Below are 25,960 nucleotides of genomic sequence, written 5' to 3'. Positions count from 1 at the left end.
TATGTTACAAAGACTAAGAATGACCTGAGGGGGGAAAATGTCCCTCATGGGGTCACTTGTGTTAATTGTAGAGGTGCACCAATCAGGTTTTTCTTGTCCAGCACCATATTTCAGTTTTTCTTAAGGCTTAAGCTGATTACTATTTGTCCGCTAGAGACTATAACACTTAAAAGAAAAATATATAGATTTATTGATTCTTAGATTTTTCTAAACCTAATCAGTAGAGCCAACCAAAGTAAAATCTGGATTACAGTGATGTCTGGCCAATTGATTGGTGGCATTTCTAGATAAATATGTTTGCCAAATTGCTGTAATTTGATAAAACAAAATCAAAATGTATTTTTGGTTGTGTGCATTCTAAGGGAGTGACTTATTTCCATTCCCAGGTCTCCATTTAAACCATTTGACTGAGTTGTTTGACCGCAGTGTTGCTGCGGTTTTATAACGTTTTATTACGTTTCTCATCAAGAGGCGATGAAGATTAGCTAAGCGATAAATAGCTTTAATAACTCCCACCGTTGCAAAGGCCAGCGTAGACAATGTGGTGAGAGCACATTTATCTTTGCACAGTTTTTTCATCTCCCAGTAGAAGAAAATTAAACATGGAGCGGGTTATTTCTCCCATGCAGACGCCATGCAGACGTATCATGTTCCCCCTTGAGTTGTCAGCACATGAATGTTTAGTGTCCAGGCCAAGATGAGGGCCTCACATGTTTATCAGATACATACGATAGTCCTAATCTTTGTGCTTTATGCATACATGCATTTCTGTTTTGGTAACATGCTCTTTTTTTTTTTTGCTTCAGCACTTTTGTCTTAAAATATTTGCACGTGTTGTCAGTCAGGGGTGTTTTTTTTTATCTTCTCTTTCTTGAGAGGCAGAGAAGGCAGCTGTGTAAAACATGCATGTGGGTAAAATAGCCCCTCTGGTTTACCTCGGCTTTTCTTGTTTTCTTTCTGCCTCCAGAAAAATAAAAATGTTTCTGCGGTTGAATTTCATGATTGTGAGGAGGTGTTTGGAGGGAAATGCAACATTCTCAGCACTCTGACCGACCATCCGCAGGAAACTTGCAGTACTTTAAGCACTGCTTCAGTCTGAGATGACCCGTGGTCGGTGCTGACATGAGCAGATGTTTGTTATTGGACGGGCAAAAGAAAATAAGCAGGGAGGACAGGCAAGCCCCATAAGTCACAGCTTTATACCCAAAGCATTTTTGTCTCTGCAGGTTCAGGATCTTGCTATTCATGGCCTTGAGTCTAAGCTTTGTATTTGGGTTTGCACATTTCGTTCCGCCTTTATTGCATGTAAAGCACTTTGTATCCCAGTCTTTAAGACGAATCACTGTGTTGGGGGAAATAGAAAGTTCATTATTTCAGTATTTACATTTTTTTCATGGATAATCCAGCTTTTATCAGTATGTTAAATGATTTAACTCTAACCTCCGCCACACACCACATCTACCACCGTGTAATTTTTATATCAAGGCTCAAACCACAGTACATCCCAAAAACCCCAAATAAAACACTTTAAAACCCTTCACCATGATTGCACTTCAGAAAAGTCTTTTACTGACTAAAACTAATTTCCTTTATGTTTAGTTATGTTAGATAGTAGGAATAGTTTTTTCCCGACATCATGCCAACTTACCACTCCGCCCGTGTAATCTCTATATTAGCCGAACCATATTTAGCTTCTAGAGTACAGCTCTAATGGCTTCGTTAGTTTCCAAGCCAAGTTTTTCACAACTGGAAATATTTCCAAACAGCAAAATGTGTTTTTTCTGTAGCCATTTTTTCACCAAGCTGCCCAATAATGCACAGCAACAGGTGGGGTTGGGGGGATATATTGGAGATTTTTACTTACTTTTTGCTGTATGAAGCCTTGAAAAAACAAAAACAAATAAAGCAGGCAATCTGAAACTTTCTCTGGCATCTTAATAAGAGATTTAAAATGGAAATTGCGCTTATTTTTCGTGTCAGACCTTGGAATAATTTGATACAGCTAACTGGTTCATACCTAATATACCATAAAAGGTGTTGATATGGTCACAGTGACATTGGAGGGGGGAAAAATATTCTCATTTTCTTGCATGGCTCCTTTTTTGGTACATTGCTTGATAATTACAGAAACCTTTCATTGAGCCAAAGCCGATCTGTTTGTGCTCTCAACCCAACTGCAGTTCTGTTGTAATTGTTGCTGCACAGCGTCCAGATGAGCTGGCTCTGTCCTGCAGGAACCAGTGAGATCATTGCAACACTTCCAAGAAGGTTTCCATTAAAGGATAAAAGCTTCACACAATGAGACAATCTGCCCCTTCCTGTACTTATCTCGTCGTTGCAAGCACCGCTGCACGGGTCGGGCCGCCTCTCCCTCCTGGTGGCTTTTTATGAATCTCTGCTTTGTCACAGAGACGAGGGGAAACAAAGGCGGCCTTGGTTGTTGTAATCTTAAGTTCTAACGTTATAATAAATCCTTACCCAAACCTTTTTCATTAAACTAAATGATACCTTATAGCACGACGGGACATAGGTGGGCTTTGTCTATTATTTGTCCTGTTGCTGTGTTTGCAGCAGCTCTGCAGCCTAAGAGATATCTGCATCAGTCTGTTAATCTGTCCAGCTCGCAGACATTCCTCTCAGAGGAAGGCTTCGACCGCCTCATGAGAAAATGAAAGGGTGAGACGTGATGACGGCCGACCTGCCTCATGTGCCCTTGTGCGTCCGTCTGAACTCACATTTTTGGGAAAGAGACCAAAACCTTATTCGTGCTCTGAAAACTCATAGACCGTAACAATGGTTTTTAACATCTCTATCCAGCTTGTCTCATGTTCTTCTTCACAATGAGCTCACTATTTGAATTGCTGAGCGGCGCATTTGCTCGTTCTAAAGGCGAAGGAGATGTGGAGTCGGGCTGCGTAGCGGGCGGGTGGAGGTCGGCAGACGGTCAACGCTCGAAGCTACGACAGTGACACGGGGGAGGAGGAAACAGAGGGAGGCGTTTGTGATGCTGGGGATTTGGACACAGTATTGAAGTGAATGCAGGGGTGTCCAAGAGGTGGCCCATGGGCCAATTGTGACCCTTCAAATGATTTTCAAGGGTCACAGTTTAGAAGTGAGACAAATCTGACCCGCCAGCAGACATCATTGCATCATTTTCATTGGTGGTAGTTTGAGGCTCTCCCATATAAATGCGCCGACTGCAGCCTTTTGGGCTGATAATGTTTACTTATTTCCTTCAACTTTTATACAACTTTCCATTATTCCATTCTTTTCTTATCTCTTAGGTTGCAGAGCTCACTGACTCTCTCTGTCAGAGGAAATCTGCAGATAAAAGGCTTCATTTTCTTGCATGGGAAGGAAATGGATGAAACCCATCTTGAACATAAATATGCCTTTTGAAAACATAGTAAATTAGTTTTAGATATGGTGAATTATTTACAAAAGATCTGCAATAAATAAGCTATTACATTTTATTGCAAAGTTATAGCTCTCACAATGTAACCTGGATTCATTGATGGCTGGCCTTATTACAAGAAAAAAAAAAGTTACATTCTTACTCTTTTGTCATGTTTTCTGCAGGTGTTGCAGCGCAAATGCTGTTTCCTAATAGTTGTCCCATATCGTTCTGAAGTGGGTTGCATTCACAAGCTGCAGCTGCGGAGTTGAAAGGAGTTAAAATTTCAGAGGCAGGGGGAGCATAATTATTGTAGGATTGAGAGACACTTCAACTTTGCCCTTCTTTATGAATATGTGCCTGGCGCCAAGAGGTTTTATGGTTTTAAGTGTTCTCTGACAAGGACTTGGTGGGTTTTCGCTATATATCCACCACAAATGCCAGTTTAGACTCGGTGAGGAATAGATTAAATTAAACTCTGGTCAAAACTTGTAGTTTAGCCTCAAACCAGAGGTCTTTGCTGGTTGTCTTCGCCCTCTTCTCTCTTGTCAATGGAGGCCACTGGTGCCAAAAAATACTAAAACAGATTAAGAAAAATAGAAAACCTTGTTATCCATCTAGAGCTATGATAATTGCATGTGGGTTTATTGTCCATCAAGTTAACAATTACACAGAAAATATCCTAATGACTGTTGTGTCAAACAGGGAGGAACAATTAACCTATTTGTCTTGTGGTAGTTTTTGGGGTCATTAAACTTCCTACACAAAGCATATAGCATTTAAACTTCACTCTTGTGTCCTTAGACTTTCATCAGCTCGTCCATAAGTGTCAAGGAAGGATTTGTGGTAAATTAGAGTACAAAGCTTGTGATCCAGTGTGATTATTTTCAGTAGAACATCATGCTGGAGCTGATCAGGGTGTGTCCTCTCCCTTCATTCTCACATCCACCTCTCAGAGACTCTTTCTGGCACTTTCCACAGCTTTTCAGTCCTCCTCTTTGATCCTGCTGCTATTTGATGCCAGAAACATCTCTGTAAGCGAAAGCCCCCAGCAGTAGCAGCAGCAGGAGACCCCCACACACACACACACACCTCCACTTGGCGCAGCTTTCGCTTCTCCAGAATTATTAAATATTAATGCACAGCGGCTCATCCTTGATGTAAGAGGTGTGGGAAGAGAAACGGAGCCGAAGTGAGACTACTTCAGGTTTGGAGACAAAGCTTGTTGTCACCGTGACGGTCCAACCCACACAGTATCAAATAAAGACATCGATCCATTGAAGAAAGGGGCTGTGGTTTAGCAATTGCTTCTCTGAGCTCTGCTAGAAGAGACAAAATATTGCTGGTTGGGCCTCGTTTTGATTTGAATCATCCATTTTCTGACTCGCTTATCCTTCATGGAGTCGCGAGGGGTGCTGGTGTCTATCTCAAGTGTTCAATGGGCGAGAGGCGGGGTACTAGCTGGACAGGTCGCCAGTCTGTCGCAGTGATTTGAATCAATCCTCTAGAAAAATCCTAATCATGTCGTAGAAGATGGAGCTGGTTGGATTTATGTTCTGCTGCTACTGCAGTTAGAGAAGCCGTGCACTGGCAAGACTCAATATAAATCACCACATAATTATAGATTGGCAGAAAACACCTCAGCTTAGGGCTGATAGCTGGTCAGTATTGTCTTCTTAAGCCACATATTGTCAATGAAGAACTGTACACACTGTACACTTGTTTATTTACTGTATTATTAAGTCTATTTTAACCTTATATATTGTTCATTATGTCATCATTTTACTGCTGATTCTTAGTGAGGCACATTTTCCATCTGTCCAGGGACAATTGATAAAAAAATGTCTATATGCTAATTCTGCTGCAGTCACAGAAATGTTCATTAATGTGCATTGTCCCTGCCAAATAAATCAATAATTTAAAGTGGAAATTGTCCAGAACGAAATCTGTCTGAAAATCTGTGAACTCAACAGAAAAGTCCTGTCCTCACCAAATAATGCGTGGCGATAGCTTTTAAAAGGTAGAGTAGAGCAAGTCAAGGAGACTGAATAGTGAAATTAATTAAAAATTAATTGAAAAGTGTCTTAGCAACGTATCACGTGCACACATTTGCCACCAAGAAGTTGCAGCTTTTTATTATTTTTTTTTTTTTCCTGTTGACAGAATTATTTAATCTTTCAATTTTAAAAGGTTCAACATTGTCTCAGCTGCATGTTCGGCCCCGCAGTTTTGAGCTCTCCTTGTCAGCTATTTTCCTGAACCGTTTTCTGATTTATTAAATTTACCACACCACTGCCTTGCTTCTCTTTCCAATTTTCAAGTGATTAAGAAAAGGGCTGCCCCAGGGAAACAAGAAGCAGTAAATTATGATTTAAACTTAAATAAAAAATTTAAAGTTAGTCATATGTAAAATAGATGCTTCAACTACAATTGTTTAAAGCAGTTATAATTGGTGTCAATAAATATTAATGCACTGTTAATGTGGGATTAATTACAGGTAGGATTTTACAGTGATGTTATAGTACTGCAGTTGAAGCTCAATTTATTTTAAAGCTTTTTTTACACACATTATGAATGACTATAAAAGTGGATGATGCTGGATATTAAATGTGTCAAACTGTATGTTTATTTGGCTATTTATTTATTTATTACTTATTAAATAAGAGGAATAGGAACAAACCTTGTGAAAGGATGTTAGTAATAAAGTGCCTAAAGATCCAGTTTTGTATTTATTTTTTCTCTTATCTTTCCAGTTCTGCTTAATTTCTTGGTTTTAGGAGTTTTTTTTTAATGTCGTAATGTGTCATGGGTCAGAGTTCAGTAGCTTAAGCACTAATAGCAAAACATTTCTATGAGAATATTCACATTCTGGAAAAAATGTTGGCTTTTTTTGTTCATAAAAAACAACTAAAGTCAAGGTAAATGTTCAGAAAGCCTTGAAACCACAAATGAAGGCTAATTTTAAAGTCCGGTCTCTTAAACATAATGAGTCAAACAGGAGAAATTGCTAAAGCATTACGCTTTATAACAAACCCTCATTCATGGTAGATACTGTACCCTACATTTCTACATGTGTCGACTTGGTTGTGTGTTAAGGTTCATTTAGCAGCTGGGAGGAGCCGCCTTACAGAAAACACTATTTTGATCTGTAAAATGATGCTTAACCTTTTGACACGACTGTCAGTTAGCAGAATGCAAATTTAACTTTAATATCCAATTTTTCCTCTACATTCACAGTAAATGTGCAGCAGTTCTTTACAAAGTGACCGGTCAGTTGATCTCTTTACTTGGTACTGTCAGAAACAGAAGAGCTCGCTAGTCCTGTGCTGACTTAGTTGTTTTTAAATGCTGAGCTCAAAACGGAAGATAAGCACCGACCTTTAAATAGGATTAAAGGTAGATTTTGTGCAACTGCTCCTTCTCTTTTCATGATAAATTTAACTTATTTAACAGAAATCTGATTCCAAACGCTGTGAAACCAGCTCCAACCCCATTATTATCTGCTTAGGCCGGTACATTTTAAACTCTTACCAATACCAACAAAGGTTTGGAGTCATCAGCATTGCTCGTTTTTTACCTGTTTGGTGGACTCTTGACAGAAAATCAAGATGTTGTTTGAACTTTGTTCTAGTGAATATTTAGCTGATTATAGGGTGTTGGTTGGACATTGTCACAGTTTACTTGACACTTGGAGGGATGTTTTTCCTCTAGGCAGCGGTCTGGGCCTGCCGAATCACGCTGAAAACATGCCAGCGCTAACCGTACAGGAATGAGACTTGAAGTAATGCAGTGAGGGGTCCGTGGAGATCCAGTTTAACCCAGCTCAGATGCAGATTCAGCAAACTTCAGAAAAGGCGTTGAATGAGCACATGACTCCCAAATCCCCATCCACACCCTGAACCCACCTCCCTCCAAACAGCCAATCAGAGCCCAGCATTGTGGGTCTCACGCTACCATGACCAAGCTGCAGACCCTGCTAAACCCACTGGGACATAAATCTGGGACTGCACGACTGAAGGTTTCGCAACATCTAGAGGGAGGGAAGAAATAAGCCGAAGCCATATATAAACTTGCATGATGCCTCCGGGGCAGCTAATGAAGCAAAGGCATTTCCTCCTCTGTCAATAAATTAGAGGGTTGTGTTCCAGCTCTAATCAGATTATCCATTTGAGTGGGACTAGTAAGATTATATGTCACCCTCCCCCGGTGCTGTCCACCTTGTGTTTAGTGAAGACCCGCAGAGAGCCCTACAGCTGGACTGTAGGAGAACAAACAACCCAGAGTGGGTGAAAAAAAAGCCTGTATTTTCCCAGCTGTGTTTCGTAATACATGTTTTTGCTTTGAATAATTTTAAACGTCTGCTTGTCTTAGACTCCCCAAACCGATATCATGCCACAAAGCGTAGAAAAGTATAGCTCTGCCTGTAATAACACTGACTTAAGTGGAGGGTCCAGCCCAAATAATGACTGGGATGATAAGTTTCTGCACCGTAGTGAAGTTTTGTGTCTGTTCAGAAATGCTCTACTGACACTTTAAGGTAACAGGTGGAATATTGTTGACTGAAGACTCTTTTTCAACTATTCAGAATACTGACAGACAGCTCTCTTTACAAGGGCTTATGACCACTTTGTTAGGCTTATTCGCTGTCTTGCCTGTTGACACAAATAGAGAATCAGCCAATCACAAGGCAACAACTATGCATTTTAGAAATCTGCTAAAGTTCAACCTGAGCATCAGAATAAAAACCAAAGAACATATTGAATTCCTTTTTCACAATATAACCTAACCTTCTGAGACTGAATTTTGGAGTTTTACACTAAATAATACACTAAATAAAGCCTTGAAATGTTTCACTCTGTGTAATAATTCTATATGGTATCGGTTTCAGTTTTTTTAAATGAGTGAAAAACACGAGTGAAAAACACGAGTGATCCTTGTCACCATATTGAAATGTTTTGATATGTACCAGGAAGTGACCCTTCAAATAAGGCGTTGTTGTTGGTGTCAGGCGGACTGGTCTGGATCATTTCAGAAACTGCCGATCTTCTGAGATTTTCACTCAGAACCATTTCTTTATAGAGCGTTGCCTAAAAAAGGACAAGGTATCCAGTGAGCGGCGGTTGTGTGGAAGTAAATGCTTTGTTGATGTCAGAGGAGAATGAGCAGACTAGGTCCTGCATTGCTCTGTGCTCCATACAGCCTGAGAAAACTAACTTTATTTGGCATCTCCTTAAAAGGAATTAAAAATCAAAGGCGCATTGCTTTTAAAAACCTTCTTAAGGCTACACAGTGCAACAGTTGGTAGCACTGCCGCCTTGCAACAAGAAGGTCTTGGGTACAAGTCCAAGCCAGAGGCCTTGCTGCATGCTGTTTGAGCGTTCTGCATGCAGGGTTTTCTCTGGGTACGCTGGCCCACATTCCAAAAAAATTGCATGTTAGGTTAGTTGAACATAGAAAATTAATGGCACCTGGTAATAAAAGAAATTCCTCTATTGTCCCACCATGGGGACATTTGGGTGTGACAGAGGCAAAAAGTTACATACAGTTTATTGTAGAGAAAAAGCAAGTTAAGCTAATCTAAAGTTAGTTCTGAAGCAACAATATTTGGTTTATTGTGAAAGGGTCTAGCGAACTCTGAGAAGCAGTTAAAGATCTTTCAGGACTTATAGTATGTTTGCTGGCTAAGAGTTCATAAAATGAAAGACGCTTTGAAAGCAATGTCTTTAAAAACATGAATATAATTAAAAAAACAAGAAACACACAAGGGAATCAGTGGAAAAGATGATAATATGAAACTTACTGAGATAAAGAATGTTTAGAAATTTCAACATTATTGGGAATAGGAGCAGAGACAGCACTTTACTTACACTGAAGAAAACACTGGTTAAAAGGCCAATCAGCAAAGAAGAAGCCGTTGTTCCAAAAGCAACATCAAAAGCCAGGTTACAGTGAGCAAATGCACTCCAGAACAAAGACTTTAATTTATGAACACAAGTCCTGTGGTCAGATGAAACTAAAATTTAAGTATTTGGCCATAACGACCATTGTGATTTGCTGCAATTGTGACCCATTCACAATTGCAGCAACCTATGATACCCAAGCACTAATTTTGGCAATGCTACCAAACAATAAGGATGTTTATAAAAACGTGTAATATATACGTTCTCTTATTATTTTGTCATATAGCAAATACAAATTATTTTGGTAACCGTAACTTACCTAAAACAGGAAGGTTAGTTTAATTTAATGGCAGATGGAGAGGGGAGATGGTTCAGTCTTTATAAAGCTACACTACTTCACCTATAGATATATATGTAATTAAATGAATCTTGAGAGAGCGATTCCTTCTTATCCTTCACTAGAGCCTGATTAGTGCAGCAGGAGTAAGGGGGAGGATTAGCATGACCTGTAGGTCTTACATTGTTGCAGTGGACTTTGAACTGATTTCAGCCTCTCTACTTGGTGCACCACCTCTGCTACTGCTTTAATGTAGCGGGAGGTTATTGAACTCAGATGGTTATTGTCTGTGATAAGTCCTCTTTTAACGTTTTGCTGCTGCGCCGCTTCTTGGAGAGATTGAGCCGTGGGATGTCTGCCAGATCACAGTCACTGCCTCTACGCTCAGCTTCATTTGTTTCTTTGCAGTTGTCGGCGCTTTAGTGCCACCTCCTCCATCTTGTTGCTTGTTTTTGTCTCTTTAAATCCCTCGTCCACAATATCTCCTCACTTCTCCCTCTGTGACGGCCGCCTGCTAATCCTTCTCTACCTTCTTTACAAAAGCTGCTGCTCATCCCTTCGCCCCTCTTCACTGTTCATCATGTTATAGCTGTCCTGTGGCTTTTGATATCTCCCATCGCTCAACGCTGAAGCCTACATAGGCAATAATGGATGAGAAATTTGATCTGTAGACAATAATGGACTGTTCTCTTTTTTTTTTTTTTTTTAAACCAACTCAATGGAGCTGCCAGTGTGATAATGCTGTGATTGTAGTGCATGGAACTTTTAGCTGATATTATAGTCGAGGCAGAGGTCAGCTTGGTTAATTTCAACTATATTTAAATGAGATTGACTATCATCGTTTTGTGGTCTCTCACTTGTACTGTAATTTGATTGGTCAAAAATAGGAAATTGCAGCAGCAGAATAGAAACTTCCGTCTAGTTGTGTTATGATTACTGCTGTGTCTTGAATATCTAATTGTTTCGAAATAACACAGCATCAGCTGAGGGTCATACAAGCTATCGTTTTGATTGTTGCAATGCCATTTCGGCAAATTGGACTACCATGCTGCATAAGGTTGTTCCAATAATAAAATTTAAAACTCGATGGCGATACTAAGAAATATACTACTTTGTACCACTTCCAATGCAGCAGAAAAAGTTTTTGAAAGGACATGGTTATTTCTGCTTAATAGCAAAATGCAAACCATAGCAAAATTAATGCAAAACCAATAGGTATGGGACAACTCAGCCCTTATCTAAAGAAACCGTTTATTAAGTAACACTTGTTTGGCAAAAACTGTAAACAAGATAACACTTAGTCTTAGTGTTGATATCCTTTATAGAGGTATGTCCCTTTGATTTTGTCAGGCAATTATTTTATTATAATTGCTTATCTTTAGTCTGCAACTTTGTGCTTCTACTTACCTGTGAGTTTGCTGATGACACAATTAAATGAGGGCGAAATAAAGAATCTTTCTAAACCAAAATAAATTGTGTTTCAAAATAAACATGGATCTGGCACATACAAAGCATATTTTCTACAGTGTAAATAAGGATTTGGTCCATGCAAATAAATTCAGCAGCAGCCCTGTGCGATTTCTGCCTTTCTTGTCATTTTGCATAATATTTTCTTCAGTAATCAACTACAACAGCAGGGTCAACAGGTTCACAATATTTTCTTCTTTAATTGCCAGCTCCACCATAACCTCCAATTCTGTTTAAAGCTACATGGAGTAATGGAGGGGGTCCACTGGTTTGTTTAATTGCTTCTCTGTTTATTAGCCAACTGAGAGAAACCCATAATTGGATTGTCTTTATCCATGAAGCTAATGTGTACACAGCATTAGCTTATGTCGACGGGGATTTTTACTACTTCACAGTTGCATATACAGGTGCTTTACTGTTGTTGTTTTTTTTAATTGCGCTAGTGGCCTTTATTTGATGGTAGCTGGGAGGAAATGGGTTGGAGAGAGAGGAAGACATGCAGTAAAGCTTCATGGGCTGGGACTTGAACCTGGGACAGCAGCATCAAGTACTGATGTACATATATGTCAATATGTATATTGACGCAAATGAGTATCCGTGAATATTTATTTTTTTCTAATTGTCATTTATCGAGGCGATGATTACTTTGACAACCATACTGGTCCTTCAGTTTTTCAGTTTCACTTTCTCTGTGACTTCTGATTAAGTTTTTCTGTGGGTTGATAATGTTTACTTCTTTTACCTATCTGGGATCCATCCTAACTCTTTACCCATTCCATATCCAAATGGATATCCAGCATGATTCTTTTTTTCACTTAAAATCTGATATGTTTTTAAAATCTTCTTTTAATTTTTGTATGTATGAAAACCAGAAGTAAGAAAAAGAGACTAAACAGTAAGAGAAATTTTACTACATGAGACAAACAATACTGTGCAGTTATTAAAAATAGCATACTCAGATTCAAAGAAATGTGCAATGGGATATAGCATATAGGATATAGCATGTGCATGCATATTTGTGCGGACCTGTGCAAATAACAGCAGCAGGGATGCAAAGTTTTGAGTGATTAAATGATACATATCATGCTTGACACATGCTTAATGTAGAGTTGGTTCTGTCATCACTGTGAATCCTAGAAATCTGCTCAATTCTATGTTTATGCTAGCATCATGCTAAATCTACATTCATGCTAGCAACAGACTAAATGCTACACTCATGCTAACAGGAGCTTAAATGCTAAATTCATGCTAGCATCATACTAATGGACATTTATTCTATTTCCCTCTGCCTTCTACAGGTCAGCCAAGGAAATGTCCCTGGTGTGGAGAGTGCCTCCTTGGCCATGGACACAGAGGAAGGTGTGGAGGTGGTGTGGAATGAAGTTCTCTTCTCAGACAAAAAGGTCTTCAAAGCCCAGGAGGTACTGTAACACTGTACCTTTTTACTCCAAGTTCCGATACGTATTATTTTCTCACATTTATTCTAGGTTAGTGGCTCAAAAACTCATTGGTTAGTTAACAATTCTAAAATAGATTTTATATACATGTCTTTTTTTTACCAACATTTTTAGCTTTTAGCCATTGCTAGCACAATGAGAGAGAGCTAGAAAAGAATCTAGACTATCTACGTTTTCTTTGTCTATTGTAGCAACCTAACCAGGCAACCCAGATTGATCATGTTTAGCTCTCTACGTCACAGTTTTGCACATTATCAATCTGGGACTGCTCCTATTGAATACGTTTGGGGAGAGGAGGGACATTCAGCAGAACTTTCCAAGTTGATTGGACGAAGCGACACCTAGTGCCCGCCTACCAAATGTTGGTTTCAGCCAATCATGGTATAAAATGAAAAATGTAAGCAGCAGCTATCATGAGAAACCACAAGTTTAAGCTGGCCACGTCGCTTCTTGCTGTTCTTCTTTCAAAGATTAAATTGTGGATTCTTACAAAACAGATTTGATAGAGCCTCCTGAGCTGTCATGTTTCTGTTGGTTCAGCCGTGGGCTCATCAGCTATTGCTTTCGTCACAGCTAGTATGTCCTGCCATGGACCATATTACTGCAATGTGATTGGCCTAAACCGTTTTTTTAGAGACCCTCTTAAATTTTACGTTTAGCTAAAGGTATACTGGACGATCTTTCCGTAAATGTAGCTAAGACACGGCCAAGTCCCTTTTTTAATAACTGCATGCGCAGGATCGTCTTGCTGTTCCACTCCAAAAGGCCTCAAGGAGAGGAAATGTAATTTATCCCTAAGCCAATCAACGTTATTATTAGAGGCATAGAGGACCTTTTTTAGTCCATAATTTAAGATGGAGAATTTCGCATCTTACATGGTTTTTATGTATTTCTTTCTATATATTCAGGAAAAAATCAAAGAGATGTTTGAGAACTTGATGCAGGTCGAACACCCCAACATTGTAAAGTTCCACAAGTACTGGCTGGACATGAAGGAGACCCAGGCTCGGGTGAGAAGTTTATTCCTCCACGTGTTTTTTTTACTACATCTACTAAATAAACACACATTTTCAGCTAATTCATTTTTTATTTTTATTTTTTTTCCTTTTCCAAATGTGACTCACAGGTCATATTCATCACTGAATACATGTCATCAGGGAGCCTCAAGCAGTTCTTAAAGAAGACAAAAAAGAACCACAAGTCCATGAATGTGAAGGTACGTATTTTCACTTCAGTAACATGCTCCATCTCAGAACTGAGGTAACTCAGGGTACTGCAGATTTAGCTGTGTTTAGATCCATACTTCCTATAGGATTAGTCATTATTTGCTTTATTACCCCTCTGGTTAATATTGTGGTTTAGCAGTTGATCCAGGAACTCATTCTTCCTCTTTGTCTTACTGAGTGCCCAAAGGAGCTTCCTATATTGCAGAGTTATATAATAGACAATTCTTTTTATCCTATATGCTTATATTTTTGTGTGGAGAAAATTATAATATGTGTTCTTTTTCTTTCAGGCCTGGAAGAGATGGTGTACCCAGATTCTGTCGGCACTCAAGTACTGACTAATTTCCTCTAAAAGGAACTAATATATGAAGGCTGTTTGTTTTTTTACCCCATTTACATTATTATTGCATGTTTTCTGACAGTTATCTGCACTCGTGTGACCCGCCAATAATCCATGGCAACCTAACCTGTGACACAATCTTCATCCAACACAACGGCCTCATCAAGATTGGCTCAGGTCTGCTCCCAGCAGGGCTTCTCCTGATACTGCAACCAGTGTATTTCTTTACAGGAAGCATAATAAAAATGCTTGTTTTTTTATTTCCACAGTGTGGCACCGACTGTTTGTAAATGGTAAGACGTGCAATTGTTTTTTATTACTCAGATTTATCATGTCTGTTTGTCACTATATTATATAAAGTTGTATTTGGTGGATTTTCCTGTCAGTGTTCCCAGATGCCAGCGTCCACAGCAAAGGAAGGCAACATCGGGATGAGCAGAGGAATCTTCATTTTTTTGCGCCTGAATACGGAGGTGAGTCTGCTGAGTGATCCTTGTTTTTTGAATTTCTTTTGAATTTTCTCAGTTTGTTTCTCAATAATTCCTCATTTAATGTAATTTCCATATCTCATTGTTTCCAGTTTGTCAGTTAACGACTCATAAAATTCAGCAGAGCAAAAAAATATTGTATCTCCTTAGGAAATATGCAAAAGTAGGCTCATTCATTGGTTAAATTAACTAATTTTTTATAAGGGCTGCTCTAAGACAACAACAGGAATCGTCACCTATAACTGCTGTGGGCAGATTGTGCAGCAGATCCAGGTTTGCATGGTCCCCCTGTTTAAACAAATATGGAAAAACAAAGTAGAGTTTGGAAAAATACATTTTTTAGGCAAGCAAGGCAAATTTATTTATAAAGCACATTTCAGTATAGAGACATTCCAAAGTGCTTTACATGATTAAAATACGGGGGGAGGGGGAAGAATACAATGTAGAAACAAAATAGAACATGGAAAAATAGAAACTAAAAGTAAACAATAAAAAATTTAGATAGAATTCACCATCAGTCCAACCAACCATCCATCTGTTTTTTATCCATCCATCTGTTAGGGCTCCGTGATAAATGGATTTAATTGATTAATTTGAATTTACAATATTTTAAGATAAATTTTTTGGAAAATCTGGATTTAATTTTGCCAATGCACTAATTGGGCATCCATGAAAAGAATAGCACGCAATGCTGAATATATATATTTTGGAAAATATTGGGTCAAAATATTGTGTATTTTTACCATAATACAAGGCACTTTAGTTTACAATTTTTTTACGTTAGTTTGAAGTTACACAAGTGAAGGGAAGCCTGTTCTTAGCTCATAGTGTAATATCACTAGCAACAAAACATTTTGTTACATTTTCATTGTTTACAACTGCAGGGTCGCCATCTTGTTTAACAAGCGCGTTTCACAGCTTGCATTTAGTTGCACAATGAATTCAGGTCAACTCTCAGATCAAATGCTTGAAATAAAAGCAAGTTTTTAAAATAATATCTTCTGTCAAATGAAAAGGAGGGAGAAAAATCAGTTAATTGGATTTTGTATAACGAAATTATAGATTTTATTTTTAAGCCATATCGCCCAGGCCTTCCATCCATCCATTTGTCAGTTTGTTCCTCCTCCATTTCCTAACAGTATGATATTTTTCCAGGTACCATATATGCAGCCTGGCCTCAGTAGAAATATCTGCCATAGATTTACTGTGACATTTTTCATTTATGCTGTAAAGATGGGCCAAAAAGTTTGAGAATTCTTAGAAATGTTGAAAAGTTCTGAATTCTGGCTCCAGTATAGATCCAGACCTCGCTACATAATTATGTGAATCTACACAAGCAAACCTCAGCAAATTTAAGCAGAATCATCCAAAAGCAGACTGAAATTACTCCTCAAAGATGTAGGACATATGGCATCATACAGCTAATTGTTATCGCTGTTAAATGTGGTTCTGTAATATATTTAGATACAGAAACTGGGAATATGTTTAGCACATTGTTCTGTAGTTTTGGCTTCATTTTTTTTGCCCAGTGATTTAAAAGTGGGGCAGGGTTAATATGTCATGCGTTATTGTTTATAAGAGGCTTTATTCACCCTAGGTTTTAACCTTGTTACGGAGCAAATTGATGATCGAAATACATTTTCACAGTTTAAATCCTTCCCTGTTTTTTGTTTTATCTCCAGCTGGCGAGGATGATTACTCCATAGACATTTTCTCCTTTGGCATCTGTGCTCTAGAGGTGAGATTTTAAAATGACTTTACCCACTGGGTGCACCTTATCCGTTTGTTTGTTCATTTAACTTCTGTTGTTGGTATTACTAGATGGCAGTACTGGAAATCCAGGCCAACGGAGATGCTGCTGTGTCCAAGGAGGCCATTGTGAATGCAGGTCAATCACTGGAAGATCCTCCCATGAGAGTGAGTTTCAGCGCAAGTCCTAGATATACAGCAGTGAGGAAAAAGTCTAAATGTCTCGCAATACTCCAATAACACTTAACATACCCCTATTAACATTGTAAGGTTAAAAAAATCAGACCATCATAAATCATTTCAAGGGTTTTTACAACTTAAATATATCCTGTGTAATTCGACTGAAGAACAAACAAGCCTTAGGGGAAAAAACATAAAACACTAAAAGCTGGAACTGACTGAATGCTGCAATTGAATCACGAGTGACTTTGTGAAAATATTAGTTTAAGGGTGTGTTCACCCACAGCACAAGCGTATTGCAGCTTGTTTTAATTCGTAAATTTTTCCCTCTGACAGATTTTCTTGCTCTGCTTTTGAATTTCCAGGATATTCTGCATTAATCGTGTAAAAGTTTTGAAATTATTCATCAAGCCGTCACTTTTGGTTCACTAAAACCTGGTATTGCAACAGAGGAGCTACTACATGCAAATATAGGCGCATTAGTTTGAAGAGGAGACCAGGAATTAAAATTTCAATGAGTTGATGCTTAGTTACCTCGGGCAATGTGGTGCATTCAGACTGACTCTGTGTTTTGACTCTCTGCAGGAGTTCACGCAGTCGTGTTTGCGTCACGACGCCAAGCTCCGTCCTACAGCTCACGACCTTCTGTTCCACAGGGTCTTGTTCGAAGTCCACTCCCTCAAACTGCTCGCCGCCCACTGCCTCATCAACAACCAGTGTGAGTTTTATCACCTCCGCATGCCGAGCTGCCAACATTCCCGATCCCTAATCCTCCATCTGCTCTTTTTACCGTTAAGCGTGGCAGAGCAGATACATCATAGACTCGCTGAGACTCTTTTTTTTTGCCTCCCTTTTTTAAAGCTTTATTGGTACTGAAGGTCATTTTTTTTTCTGTAATCTACAGATTTGCTTCCTGAGAACTGTGTAGAAGAAAAAACCAAGTCGTTTGACCCCAACGCCGTCATGGCAGAGATTAGACATGATGACAGACCTGGAGTTCAGCTCAAGTACAATTAAATACCATCCTGTATTTTTAGCAATATGTGAATGTGGCCTGACAAGTGATGGCGAACACTCACTGTGCTCCTTCCCTTTCCCTTTCCGGTCTTCAAGGTATTCCCATGTTTCCCCTTTAGAGCTTGACAAGTTTCTGGAGGATGTCAAGTAAGTGGAGCTTACTGTCTAAGATCTGTTTATTTTTATCTGCCTTTCCTCCCTGTATTTCAGAGTGACTTTACTTCCTCTCAACAGAAATGGGATTTACCCGCTGATGAACTTCGCCACGTCCCGGCCTCACCCCGTCCCTCGAGCTCTGTCCTTGTCTCAGGAGCAAGTTGAGACGGTGAAAACACCGACCCCTGAGCCCCAGGAGACAGAAACGAGGAAGGTTAGATTTAACCACAACCACTACGTTCTGTTAACCACCACCCACACGCACCTCATGTTTTCAGACATCGGCAGATTGTGGCATATTTGGCTAACCTAATTCATGTGTGAAGGCAGTTACGACGCTCATGCACTCTTAGATTCTACCTGCTGCTTTTCTGGCAGTCCTGCCAAAGTTCTGCCTTAGGATAATTGCTCACAATCTACCTAGTTTTCCTATATATATGGGAGGTTTCTGCACCTCCACCATCAGTTTCAGCTTTGCTGTGCAGGGCCAAACACCATCAGGGGTTCCATCAGTCCATCAGCAGCACTAGAGCAATAAGATGAAAGGCCTTCCTCTACAAAGTACTGAGCAAAATAACATGCCATTTTGCTGAACAGTTTTAACCTGTGCAGAGCTTTGTGCGTACGCCTTGGCAAGCGCAGACAGGAGAAATCATCCACACAACATCCAACAACTCTGAGAGCCACTCTACTACTTATTGTAAAAATATATTAAACACTACGAGTGGCTGTGTGTGCTTTTTCCTGTTCCTCCTCATCGCTAAATACAATGCCAGACTTCTTTTCTTTCAACGGCATTTGAAATGCAGTCTTAAAAACTGACAGCCGTCTTTGGCCTATAGGCACAATTTGGAGCTGTGTGCGCCTCTCTCTAGCTGATAGCCTGTTTCCACTGGGAGTGTAGTGCATATTGATCTCTATTTGCAAGGGACCTAATCATGACCCTGTTTTTATTGGGGTGGAGATCATCTATTGTTAATATTTTTGCTTTTTTTAAGCCACAAACCTGGTGGAGATGGGATAAAGTTGCAGCTTTGCAATCATTAAAAGCTTGCCCTGTCTCACCAGTGCATGCAGTGTCATGTCATGGATGACCTGCTATTGCTGCTATCAGCAGGTGTCTCAATGGGGCACGCATGAACTGGCGGCGCCGTCCATATGCTAATAAATCACCACATTTTTATGAGAGATCCTCAAAATAAAATCTAAAAAAACTCTCAGGTAACCCCAGAAGACCTCTCCAAGGCTCTAGCTCAGTCCAGTGTAAACACATTCTTGTTATGTCAAAAACACTTGCCCACAGAAAAAAGGACTGCGCTTAAGTAATGCTGGATTTGACGTGCCACGTCAGTGGTGTGCATTCAAATCTTTCCATCCATACACATGGAATAAATGTCTCGTTGTTAGAAAAGTGTGTTGTTTTTCCCTTTTATGCTGTTGACAGGACTTACCTGTGTGGATCTGTTTAGGATGACCATGATTATTGTTCATATCGGTTATTATCACCCAAAACACTCCCACACATTATGACACAGTGTGTTGGCTTTGCAGGTTATTCAGATGCACTGTAATTTGGAGTCAAATGAAGAAGGGACCAAAACTCATGTGAGTCACACAGTACTGCAGGTACTTTGCCCATTCTTTGCAACTTTGTTGATCTCCTTAATGATAAACCATTTTGGGCTATCGTTGATCTCTTTTAAAACGGGCTAATGTGAATTTGTTGGTTTAATCTAGATTATCTTTTTTCTCAGCTATCATTGTTTCTGAAGATGGACGACAAACTGCATCGGCAGCTTAGCTGTGACATCTTTCCAAGTACGTTTAAAACCATCTATATATGGAAAAATAAACTTACATGGACATTAGTGACCTTGAGAAAACCAGCAGTCCTAAAGTCACAGATGTAGACTTTAGTATTGTTAGGTTTTGTGCATTAAAAGTAACAAATTTACAAGGAACCTAATATATTGCAGAATTGTTCATGGAAAGTAAAATTACTAATTATTTCAAAAAGGATAATAATTTTAATTAAGAAATGTGTGAAGTCTATAATTTATTTAGGATTGCTTCAGTTTTGCACCAAGATTGGAAAACTGCATTGTATTTACACCATTTTTAAAATATATTTTTCTGTAAGTTTGACTGTTTTTAGTACGTATGAAAAATTGCTGTTTTAGCATATATCAATGGCTGCTTTCTGACCCACTTTCTGTCCAAACTTGACCACTTTTAGATTACTCAGATCGATTTAAAAAAAAAAGCTCCTACAGTTGAACACTTAGCAGAGACCCAGTTTTGAACTGGATCTTGAAGCACTTTGTCACTGGTTGCCTGGCACAAAGATAGTAATAGTTGCCATTCAAATCAAATCAGTTTATTAACATAGCGCCAATTATCAACAACAGATATCATCACAAGCCATTTTACAGAGTCAATTCAAGTATATCATCCAGATTGGTCAAACGTTTCCTACATAAGGAAATCCAGCAGATTCTGTCGAGGCGCTGACTTGCAGAATTCACTCCTCCTGAAGGAGCGCATAATCACAATGGACAGTCGCCTGCATTGTCTCGTTGATTTTGCAGCAATCCCTCATACCGAGCATGCATGTAGCGACGGTTGATTTAGTTGAATCCTAGAAAAAATGCAAAGATAATACAGTTTAACCAATTTGAAATGACATTTTAACCCAAACAAGCTGATCCCCAAAGAAACAAACTTGGCGTTATATAGATGATCAGATGAAGGATGATTGTGTCATGCCTTTCAGTTTTTACAGCTGATCTGCTGTAAGCTAGTTCTTCAGACCCTGATACCTCTATTTCTCTCCTCTGCTTCTTTATTTTCTTCATTTTATAAGCATTTTCCAGCCAACATCTGTGGGTTACCCGGACTCCATGTTAATTGCCTAGATAGGTTTTGATGCTGGACAACTCTGGGTTGGATGAGGGACTAGTATGGGAACCTTTTTTAAAACTCACTTATGGTTCCCAACTGGTTTTGCCGATACCGGCTGTGTTTACTCAACCCAAGTGGGCTGCAAACAAGAAGCCTAGGCCTATTTAGTATCCATCCAGCCTAAAATCATTATGGGTCCCACATGCACATGTTGCCAGTGGTTTTCCATAACTTCCTGCAGTGGTCGGGCACAATAACAGGACAGAACATCAATAGAAAAGAAGCCAAAGTAAAAAAAAAAATGAATATCTTTAGAAAACCTGAATCGTGAACCTTATAAAGATTGCAAAACAGTCTGCCTCTTTGGAAGTAAAATGCAAGAAATGATTCAAGACTTGGTGCACAGTAGTGTAAACTGGAGTCTTATTTTACATCCTGTGTTTAAACTGAAATATTTCCTGTGAAACTTTCAGCGGACACTCCAAAAGACCTTGCCAGTGAACTTGTGCACTACGCCTTCATAAACGAGGTACACAGACAGCTTTTGATTAAATGTATTTTATTTTTTTCTCTTTTGTTTAGAGTGATGTGGTGCTACATTGTGGTGGTGGGGAGTATTTAAGTTTGTTTTTGAAAGTTTGTTTTGTTGCACTTAAATGTTTTAGATGAGCAAACTAATCTTAATAGCAGACAAAGATACCCTGAGCAATAGCTGCCTTCTGCGATAACTGGCAGTGGGCCTTTTACATCACTCTGGAGGAAATTTGACCACCTGTTTTTGTACAAAATTGTTTTAATTCAGCCACATTTTAAGGGTTTTGACTATGAACTGGCTGTTTAGGATCCTGCCACAGCATCTCAATCAGATTTAAGTTGCTGAATGAGTCATTTGTACGCTCTTGGGAGTAGTTTCGCTAGGCTGAGCACTCCTGGGAAGATTCACCTCTGTCACATGTTTTCTCCATTTGTGGATAATTACTCCTGTGGTTTGATGGAGTCCCAAAACCATAGAGATTGGTTTGAAACCCTTTGCAAACTGATAGAAATCACATGACTGCTCTTTTCTTTTTATTTCCTTAGATTAGTGCCTATTTTGTAGCTTTGTGGGATATTTTAGTCTACTTCAGGTTGTCAGAGAGGTCCTATAAAGGCTTAATGGATTTCATGGTTCTACAGCTCAGGCACTAATTAGACGTTGCCATTGTTAGCAACATTTTACCCACATATGACTTGATTGTGCATCCATTTTGTTCCGGTACAAAGATAATGGGGTTAATGACAGTTAATTCATGACTTCTTTGATGCAATTTCTAGTCATTCAGGTTATTATTCGATAATAGAATTAGTTTGACTATCTGAAACATTAAGTGTGACAAAAGACAACAGAACAGAAGAAATATTTAAGGCAAATACTTATTTACAGCCCTGCCTATATTACATGTATCCTTAGTCAATGAGATGTAACACCTAATGTTTAAACACATCAGCCTGCTTGTTTTACGCTTCAGAAGTTGGTTTGAATCAGATTCGAGTCAAGTCCAAAACTTGGATACATGCTGTTGAACTCAAAGCCATCCCTTTAAACATTTGGCTTATTATAATAGTGGGAAATTTAATCTGTTCTGAGCTCTGTTTTAAACAGGTTGGTGTTTGTGTGCAGGAGGACAGTGAGAAGGTGGCCACGTTCCTGGAGGACTCCATCAGCCGACACCGGGTCCGAGCGCTGGCCGCTGGGAGCAATCAGTGACAGCGGGGCTCACGGCAGCAGCTGGTTCTGGCGGAGCAGGACGCGGGGAGACTTTGACCACACAGGTGGAGAAAGAGCGGGAAGCAGACGGCTGCGGAGGACATTGCCGGGGACGTTGAACGAGTCAGAGGACGGACACTGAAACGCTTTGAAAGTCCGTAAATTAACCCAGTTAGTTGGAAGGAAAACAGCAGCTGGGTGGAGGACAGGAAGCCTCGTGGCCAAGTGCACCTACCCCTCACGGCGGTGGAAGATCCACAGCGTCCCTGCCTAAAAGGGCTACCACGCCTTAAAATATCTCCACAAATTCAGTTTTTCGTAGAGCCGCTACTGAGAACGTGCTTTGCTCGCAGATACAGCAACTGGAAAGTATGAGAAAGACGTCGCACTGTTCCAAGCCTCCTTTGCACTCCAGTGCCCCACGTTTGAATGAGCCACGCACACAACCCAGTGATTCGCTAAAGCCTCCGTCCCTCTCAAGCCTTCAGTTCATCAGGAGTTTGATAGTCCATCCTACATGCACTGTTGATGCTCATTCAGTTATTTATTTCCACCCCTTAACTGTGAACCGTAGAAACGTTGCACAAGCTCCTCTTCTTCCTTACCCCTGACTTGCACTCCTGGGTGAAAGGCCAGTTCTCACAGCTTCACATGCCACGTCTCAATGCATCCAAATGTCAAGCTATGAGATGACGCCTTTTAAGGTTTTTGTCTTGAAGGTTTTCCCTGTGAACGTGTTCTGAAAGCCAAAGACCTGCAAAGTGCCTGATGTGGCAATTAAATGGCATCGTACCCAACTTTGCAAATTTTGGAGTGAGAGAAAAACATTCGTGGTTGGTTAGTTTTTGTTCTAAAACATGCTTACATCTCTTTATCCTGAGTCTATAAAGTCAGCTGTGTGACGGTGAAAAGGAATTTGAATCCTAAATAATAATAAAGAGCGGAAGCAGGTTGCCATTGGGCATAATGACGGGATCATTTGGCTATCAGCTGCAGCCAGTGTTACATAAACGACATGCGGAGTGTTGGGTGTTAACATTCACAAGAAGAAATTGCCATATTGTTAATACATTTCACCTCTCTATAGTTTTATTGAAATTGTTTTGTACATATATTTCGAGATGATTAAAAGACAAATTACACCCATGTCTTAGAAACTGAATTATTAAGTTGTTTTTTTTTGCTGTTTCTGTGCTTTATAATCAGTGGTGTTTTGATTAGGAATGTAGCTAATTGCAATAAGATACAGCAACCGTGGCTTTCTGAACTTGAACTGAATTTTCTTGTTTGCTTATTTTAAACCCGTTCGGTCACCAGAGTCATGCCTGCTGGGATTTATTTTTAATGACTTTAAGGTTCCTACAGAGTCGGAAAAGGGTTGGAGTTTACTTTTCAGGTTTGGATAAGTATGGAAAATCTAATCTGTTCCCAATCTCATCGTGTAAAAGCTATATTCTTCCTGCCTTCCTTATCCATCCATCCATCCATCCATCCATACATCCATCCATCCATCCATCCATCCATCCATCCATCCATCCATCCATCCATCCATCCATCAAAAAAGAAACTTGAGTATGGGGAAGACCTTCTACGTTATTAAATTCAGCCATAAATAAAGTTACTTGCATTTGATACCTAGAAATGGGTCTAAAATTGATTTATAACTATGGAAATCTGCGTTTTCAAAAGTATTAACAAGAAAAACACGTGGGAACACTCCTGCTCACCCAAACATGAAGCCTGCATCTGAATGTGTGCAAGAGTATCTAACTTCAGACTGCAGGTTTAGACATTAAATAACGTTACAGTGGATTATGTCTAGATTATAAATATTTGCCAGATTAATTAAAATTTGCTCTGTTTTTTTATATGTGTATATGTGTTAAGGGTGGAGGGGGGATTTAAAGCTTGCAGATTCATAACAATTATGCTGCTGTACAGTCATTGCTAACAGTACTTACTATGGTCTAACTATCAGTGTTTCTGTAAAGACAGGAGCTCCGATTTCTCCCAGACAGCCGGATTGTACATACTTGGTTGGGGCTATCAAACTGGAGTTGCATTAAACAACCTCTTAAACACGACTCAATTCAGTGCCAGTGTGGCTCTCCTTTGTTCTAGTAAACTGCATGTCTTAATAACCCGCAACCATTCAAAACTTTGCATTTTGCCTTTTTTCGTCCATCACAGTTGAGTTCCAGATGAGAGCTGACCAAGAAAATGAATGTTCAGACTGTATGAGAATATAAAAAGACATGCATATCGGTCTTATTTTACGTCAGATTACTTTTTTTTTCTTTGGTACTCTGTTGAATGAAAATTGCCTTTGGATGTGTTAAATCTTTGTTGAATATTGTAGCATCCTGTAATTAAAGTACAAAAAAAACAACAACATTGTGAAATGTTTATTTTTATGTTGGTTTGTGTTTACTCTTTTGAAGACAGGTATGGAGGCCCAAACCTCGGTCTTTTGGGAGTCTGCAGCATGAGTGGAAGTCAATGCAAAGTCCTCATTTGGATAGAAATGCTAATGTGTGAAACTACATTTATTGAGTTGCATCAATGTAAATTAAAGTATCATCAAAAAGTTAATTTATTGGTGATTCAGTTCAAAACCTGCATTTTTTTTTATAGATTCGTTATACACAGTCATATATATTTCAAGCCTTCATTTCTGTTAATTTATGGAGGACTGACTGACATATTCAAAAATAAATACAGAAATAAATACATGCTCAACACATACATAAGCATAAATGCACAAAAATCCTAAACTGAGTTTCTTGGACAATCAAAAATAGGACATAATGTCATTAAAACAACAACAACAACAACAAACAATGCATTGTACATTAACAAAAAGTTTAGTGAAAGGAAAAAATGTGAGTGGTTCTTTGTCTAATATATTGCTGTCTGGCCTCCTTTACACTCAATTTTATTTTTAGTCTTACATTATATAAGCAAAAAAGTGAAAATCAATACTGTATTGAAAGAAACTAATTATAGAGGATTAAGACCCATAAAAAACAGGAAATGTGATAGTATGCAATGCAAACCAACGACAATGCTTTAAGTCATATGAGCTGCTGCAATGTTTTTGGCAATGCTCTCTCTCTTTTCCTACATTCAAGGTAAAATTGAGGTAACCCCTAAAACTAACATAATAACTTAAGCAAAAGTTAAAAATATGACATTTATTTAAGAAAATATAAATAAAAATTTGTGAAAAGGTAACCTGGAAAAGAAGTTCCCATCTTGGTATAACTTTGGAGGTGATCACCTTTGTAACTCGTGTATCAAACTTGACCTTTAATCAGAAGCTAATTTTAGCTACAAATAAGACAAAGTAACAAGTGATTTATTATTATTTCATATCAGAATAAAAAAATAAATTTAAATCAATTTGGTGCTGCACGTCGCCTGCTCTCGGTCTCAATGGTAACTGAATCTTGTACTATCAGATTTATGGCGAAGTTCATGACGAAGACGATGATTAAAGACCCAAATGCATCAGTTTTTGTTCGGGGACAGTCTATTATTGTCACTAAAACAAATATGGCAGCAAACTTTGGTTTGCAAAGCTGCATTCCACTCAAGACCT

General features: G+C 39.0%; 1 protein-coding gene across 2 annotated transcripts in view; it reads left to right on the top strand.

Moving 5' to 3' along the window:
• The window catches only part of LOC105919205 (nuclear receptor-binding protein 2), a 48,064-nt gene extending 24,168 nt beyond the window's left edge, over positions 1–23,896 (top strand). Inside the window, exons 2-18 of one of the 2 annotated variants that reach the window (XM_012854470.3) lie at positions 12,397–12,519; positions 13,464–13,565; positions 13,682–13,771; positions 14,072–14,112; positions 14,204–14,298; positions 14,391–14,414; positions 14,508–14,594; positions 16,292–16,347; positions 16,431–16,526; positions 17,124–17,256; positions 17,443–17,545; positions 17,652–17,702; positions 17,790–17,925; positions 19,263–19,316; positions 19,466–19,529; positions 21,086–21,141; positions 22,273–23,896. In XM_012854470.3, coding sequence (XP_012709924.1) covers positions 12,397–12,519; positions 13,464–13,565; positions 13,682–13,771; positions 14,072–14,112; positions 14,204–14,298; positions 14,391–14,414; positions 14,508–14,594; positions 16,292–16,347; positions 16,431–16,526; positions 17,124–17,256; positions 17,443–17,545; positions 17,652–17,702; positions 17,790–17,925; positions 19,263–19,316; positions 19,466–19,529; positions 21,086–21,141; positions 22,273–22,359 — 1,398 coding nt within the window. In that variant the 3' untranslated portion in view covers positions 22,360–23,896. Of the gene's footprint in view, positions 1–12,396; positions 12,520–13,463; positions 13,566–13,681; positions 13,772–14,071; positions 14,113–14,203; positions 14,299–14,390; positions 14,415–14,507; positions 14,595–16,291; positions 16,348–16,430; positions 16,527–17,123; positions 17,257–17,442; positions 17,546–17,651; positions 17,703–17,789; positions 17,926–19,262; positions 19,338–19,465; positions 19,530–21,085; positions 21,142–22,272 lie in introns of both variants that reach the window. The other variant, XM_012854468.3, reaches the window with a different exon arrangement.
• Positions 23,897–25,960: the final 2,064 nt, after the last annotated feature.

The sequence above is a fragment of the Fundulus heteroclitus genome, chromosome 21 (assembly GCF_011125445.2).
Source record: "Fundulus heteroclitus isolate FHET01 chromosome 21, MU-UCD_Fhet_4.1, whole genome shotgun sequence".
In the NCBI taxonomy this organism is placed as follows: domain Eukaryota; kingdom Metazoa; phylum Chordata; class Actinopteri; order Cyprinodontiformes; family Fundulidae; genus Fundulus; species Fundulus heteroclitus.
Note: the sequence above shows the minus strand (reverse complement) of the source record. Positions and strands in the feature narration are given on the sequence as shown.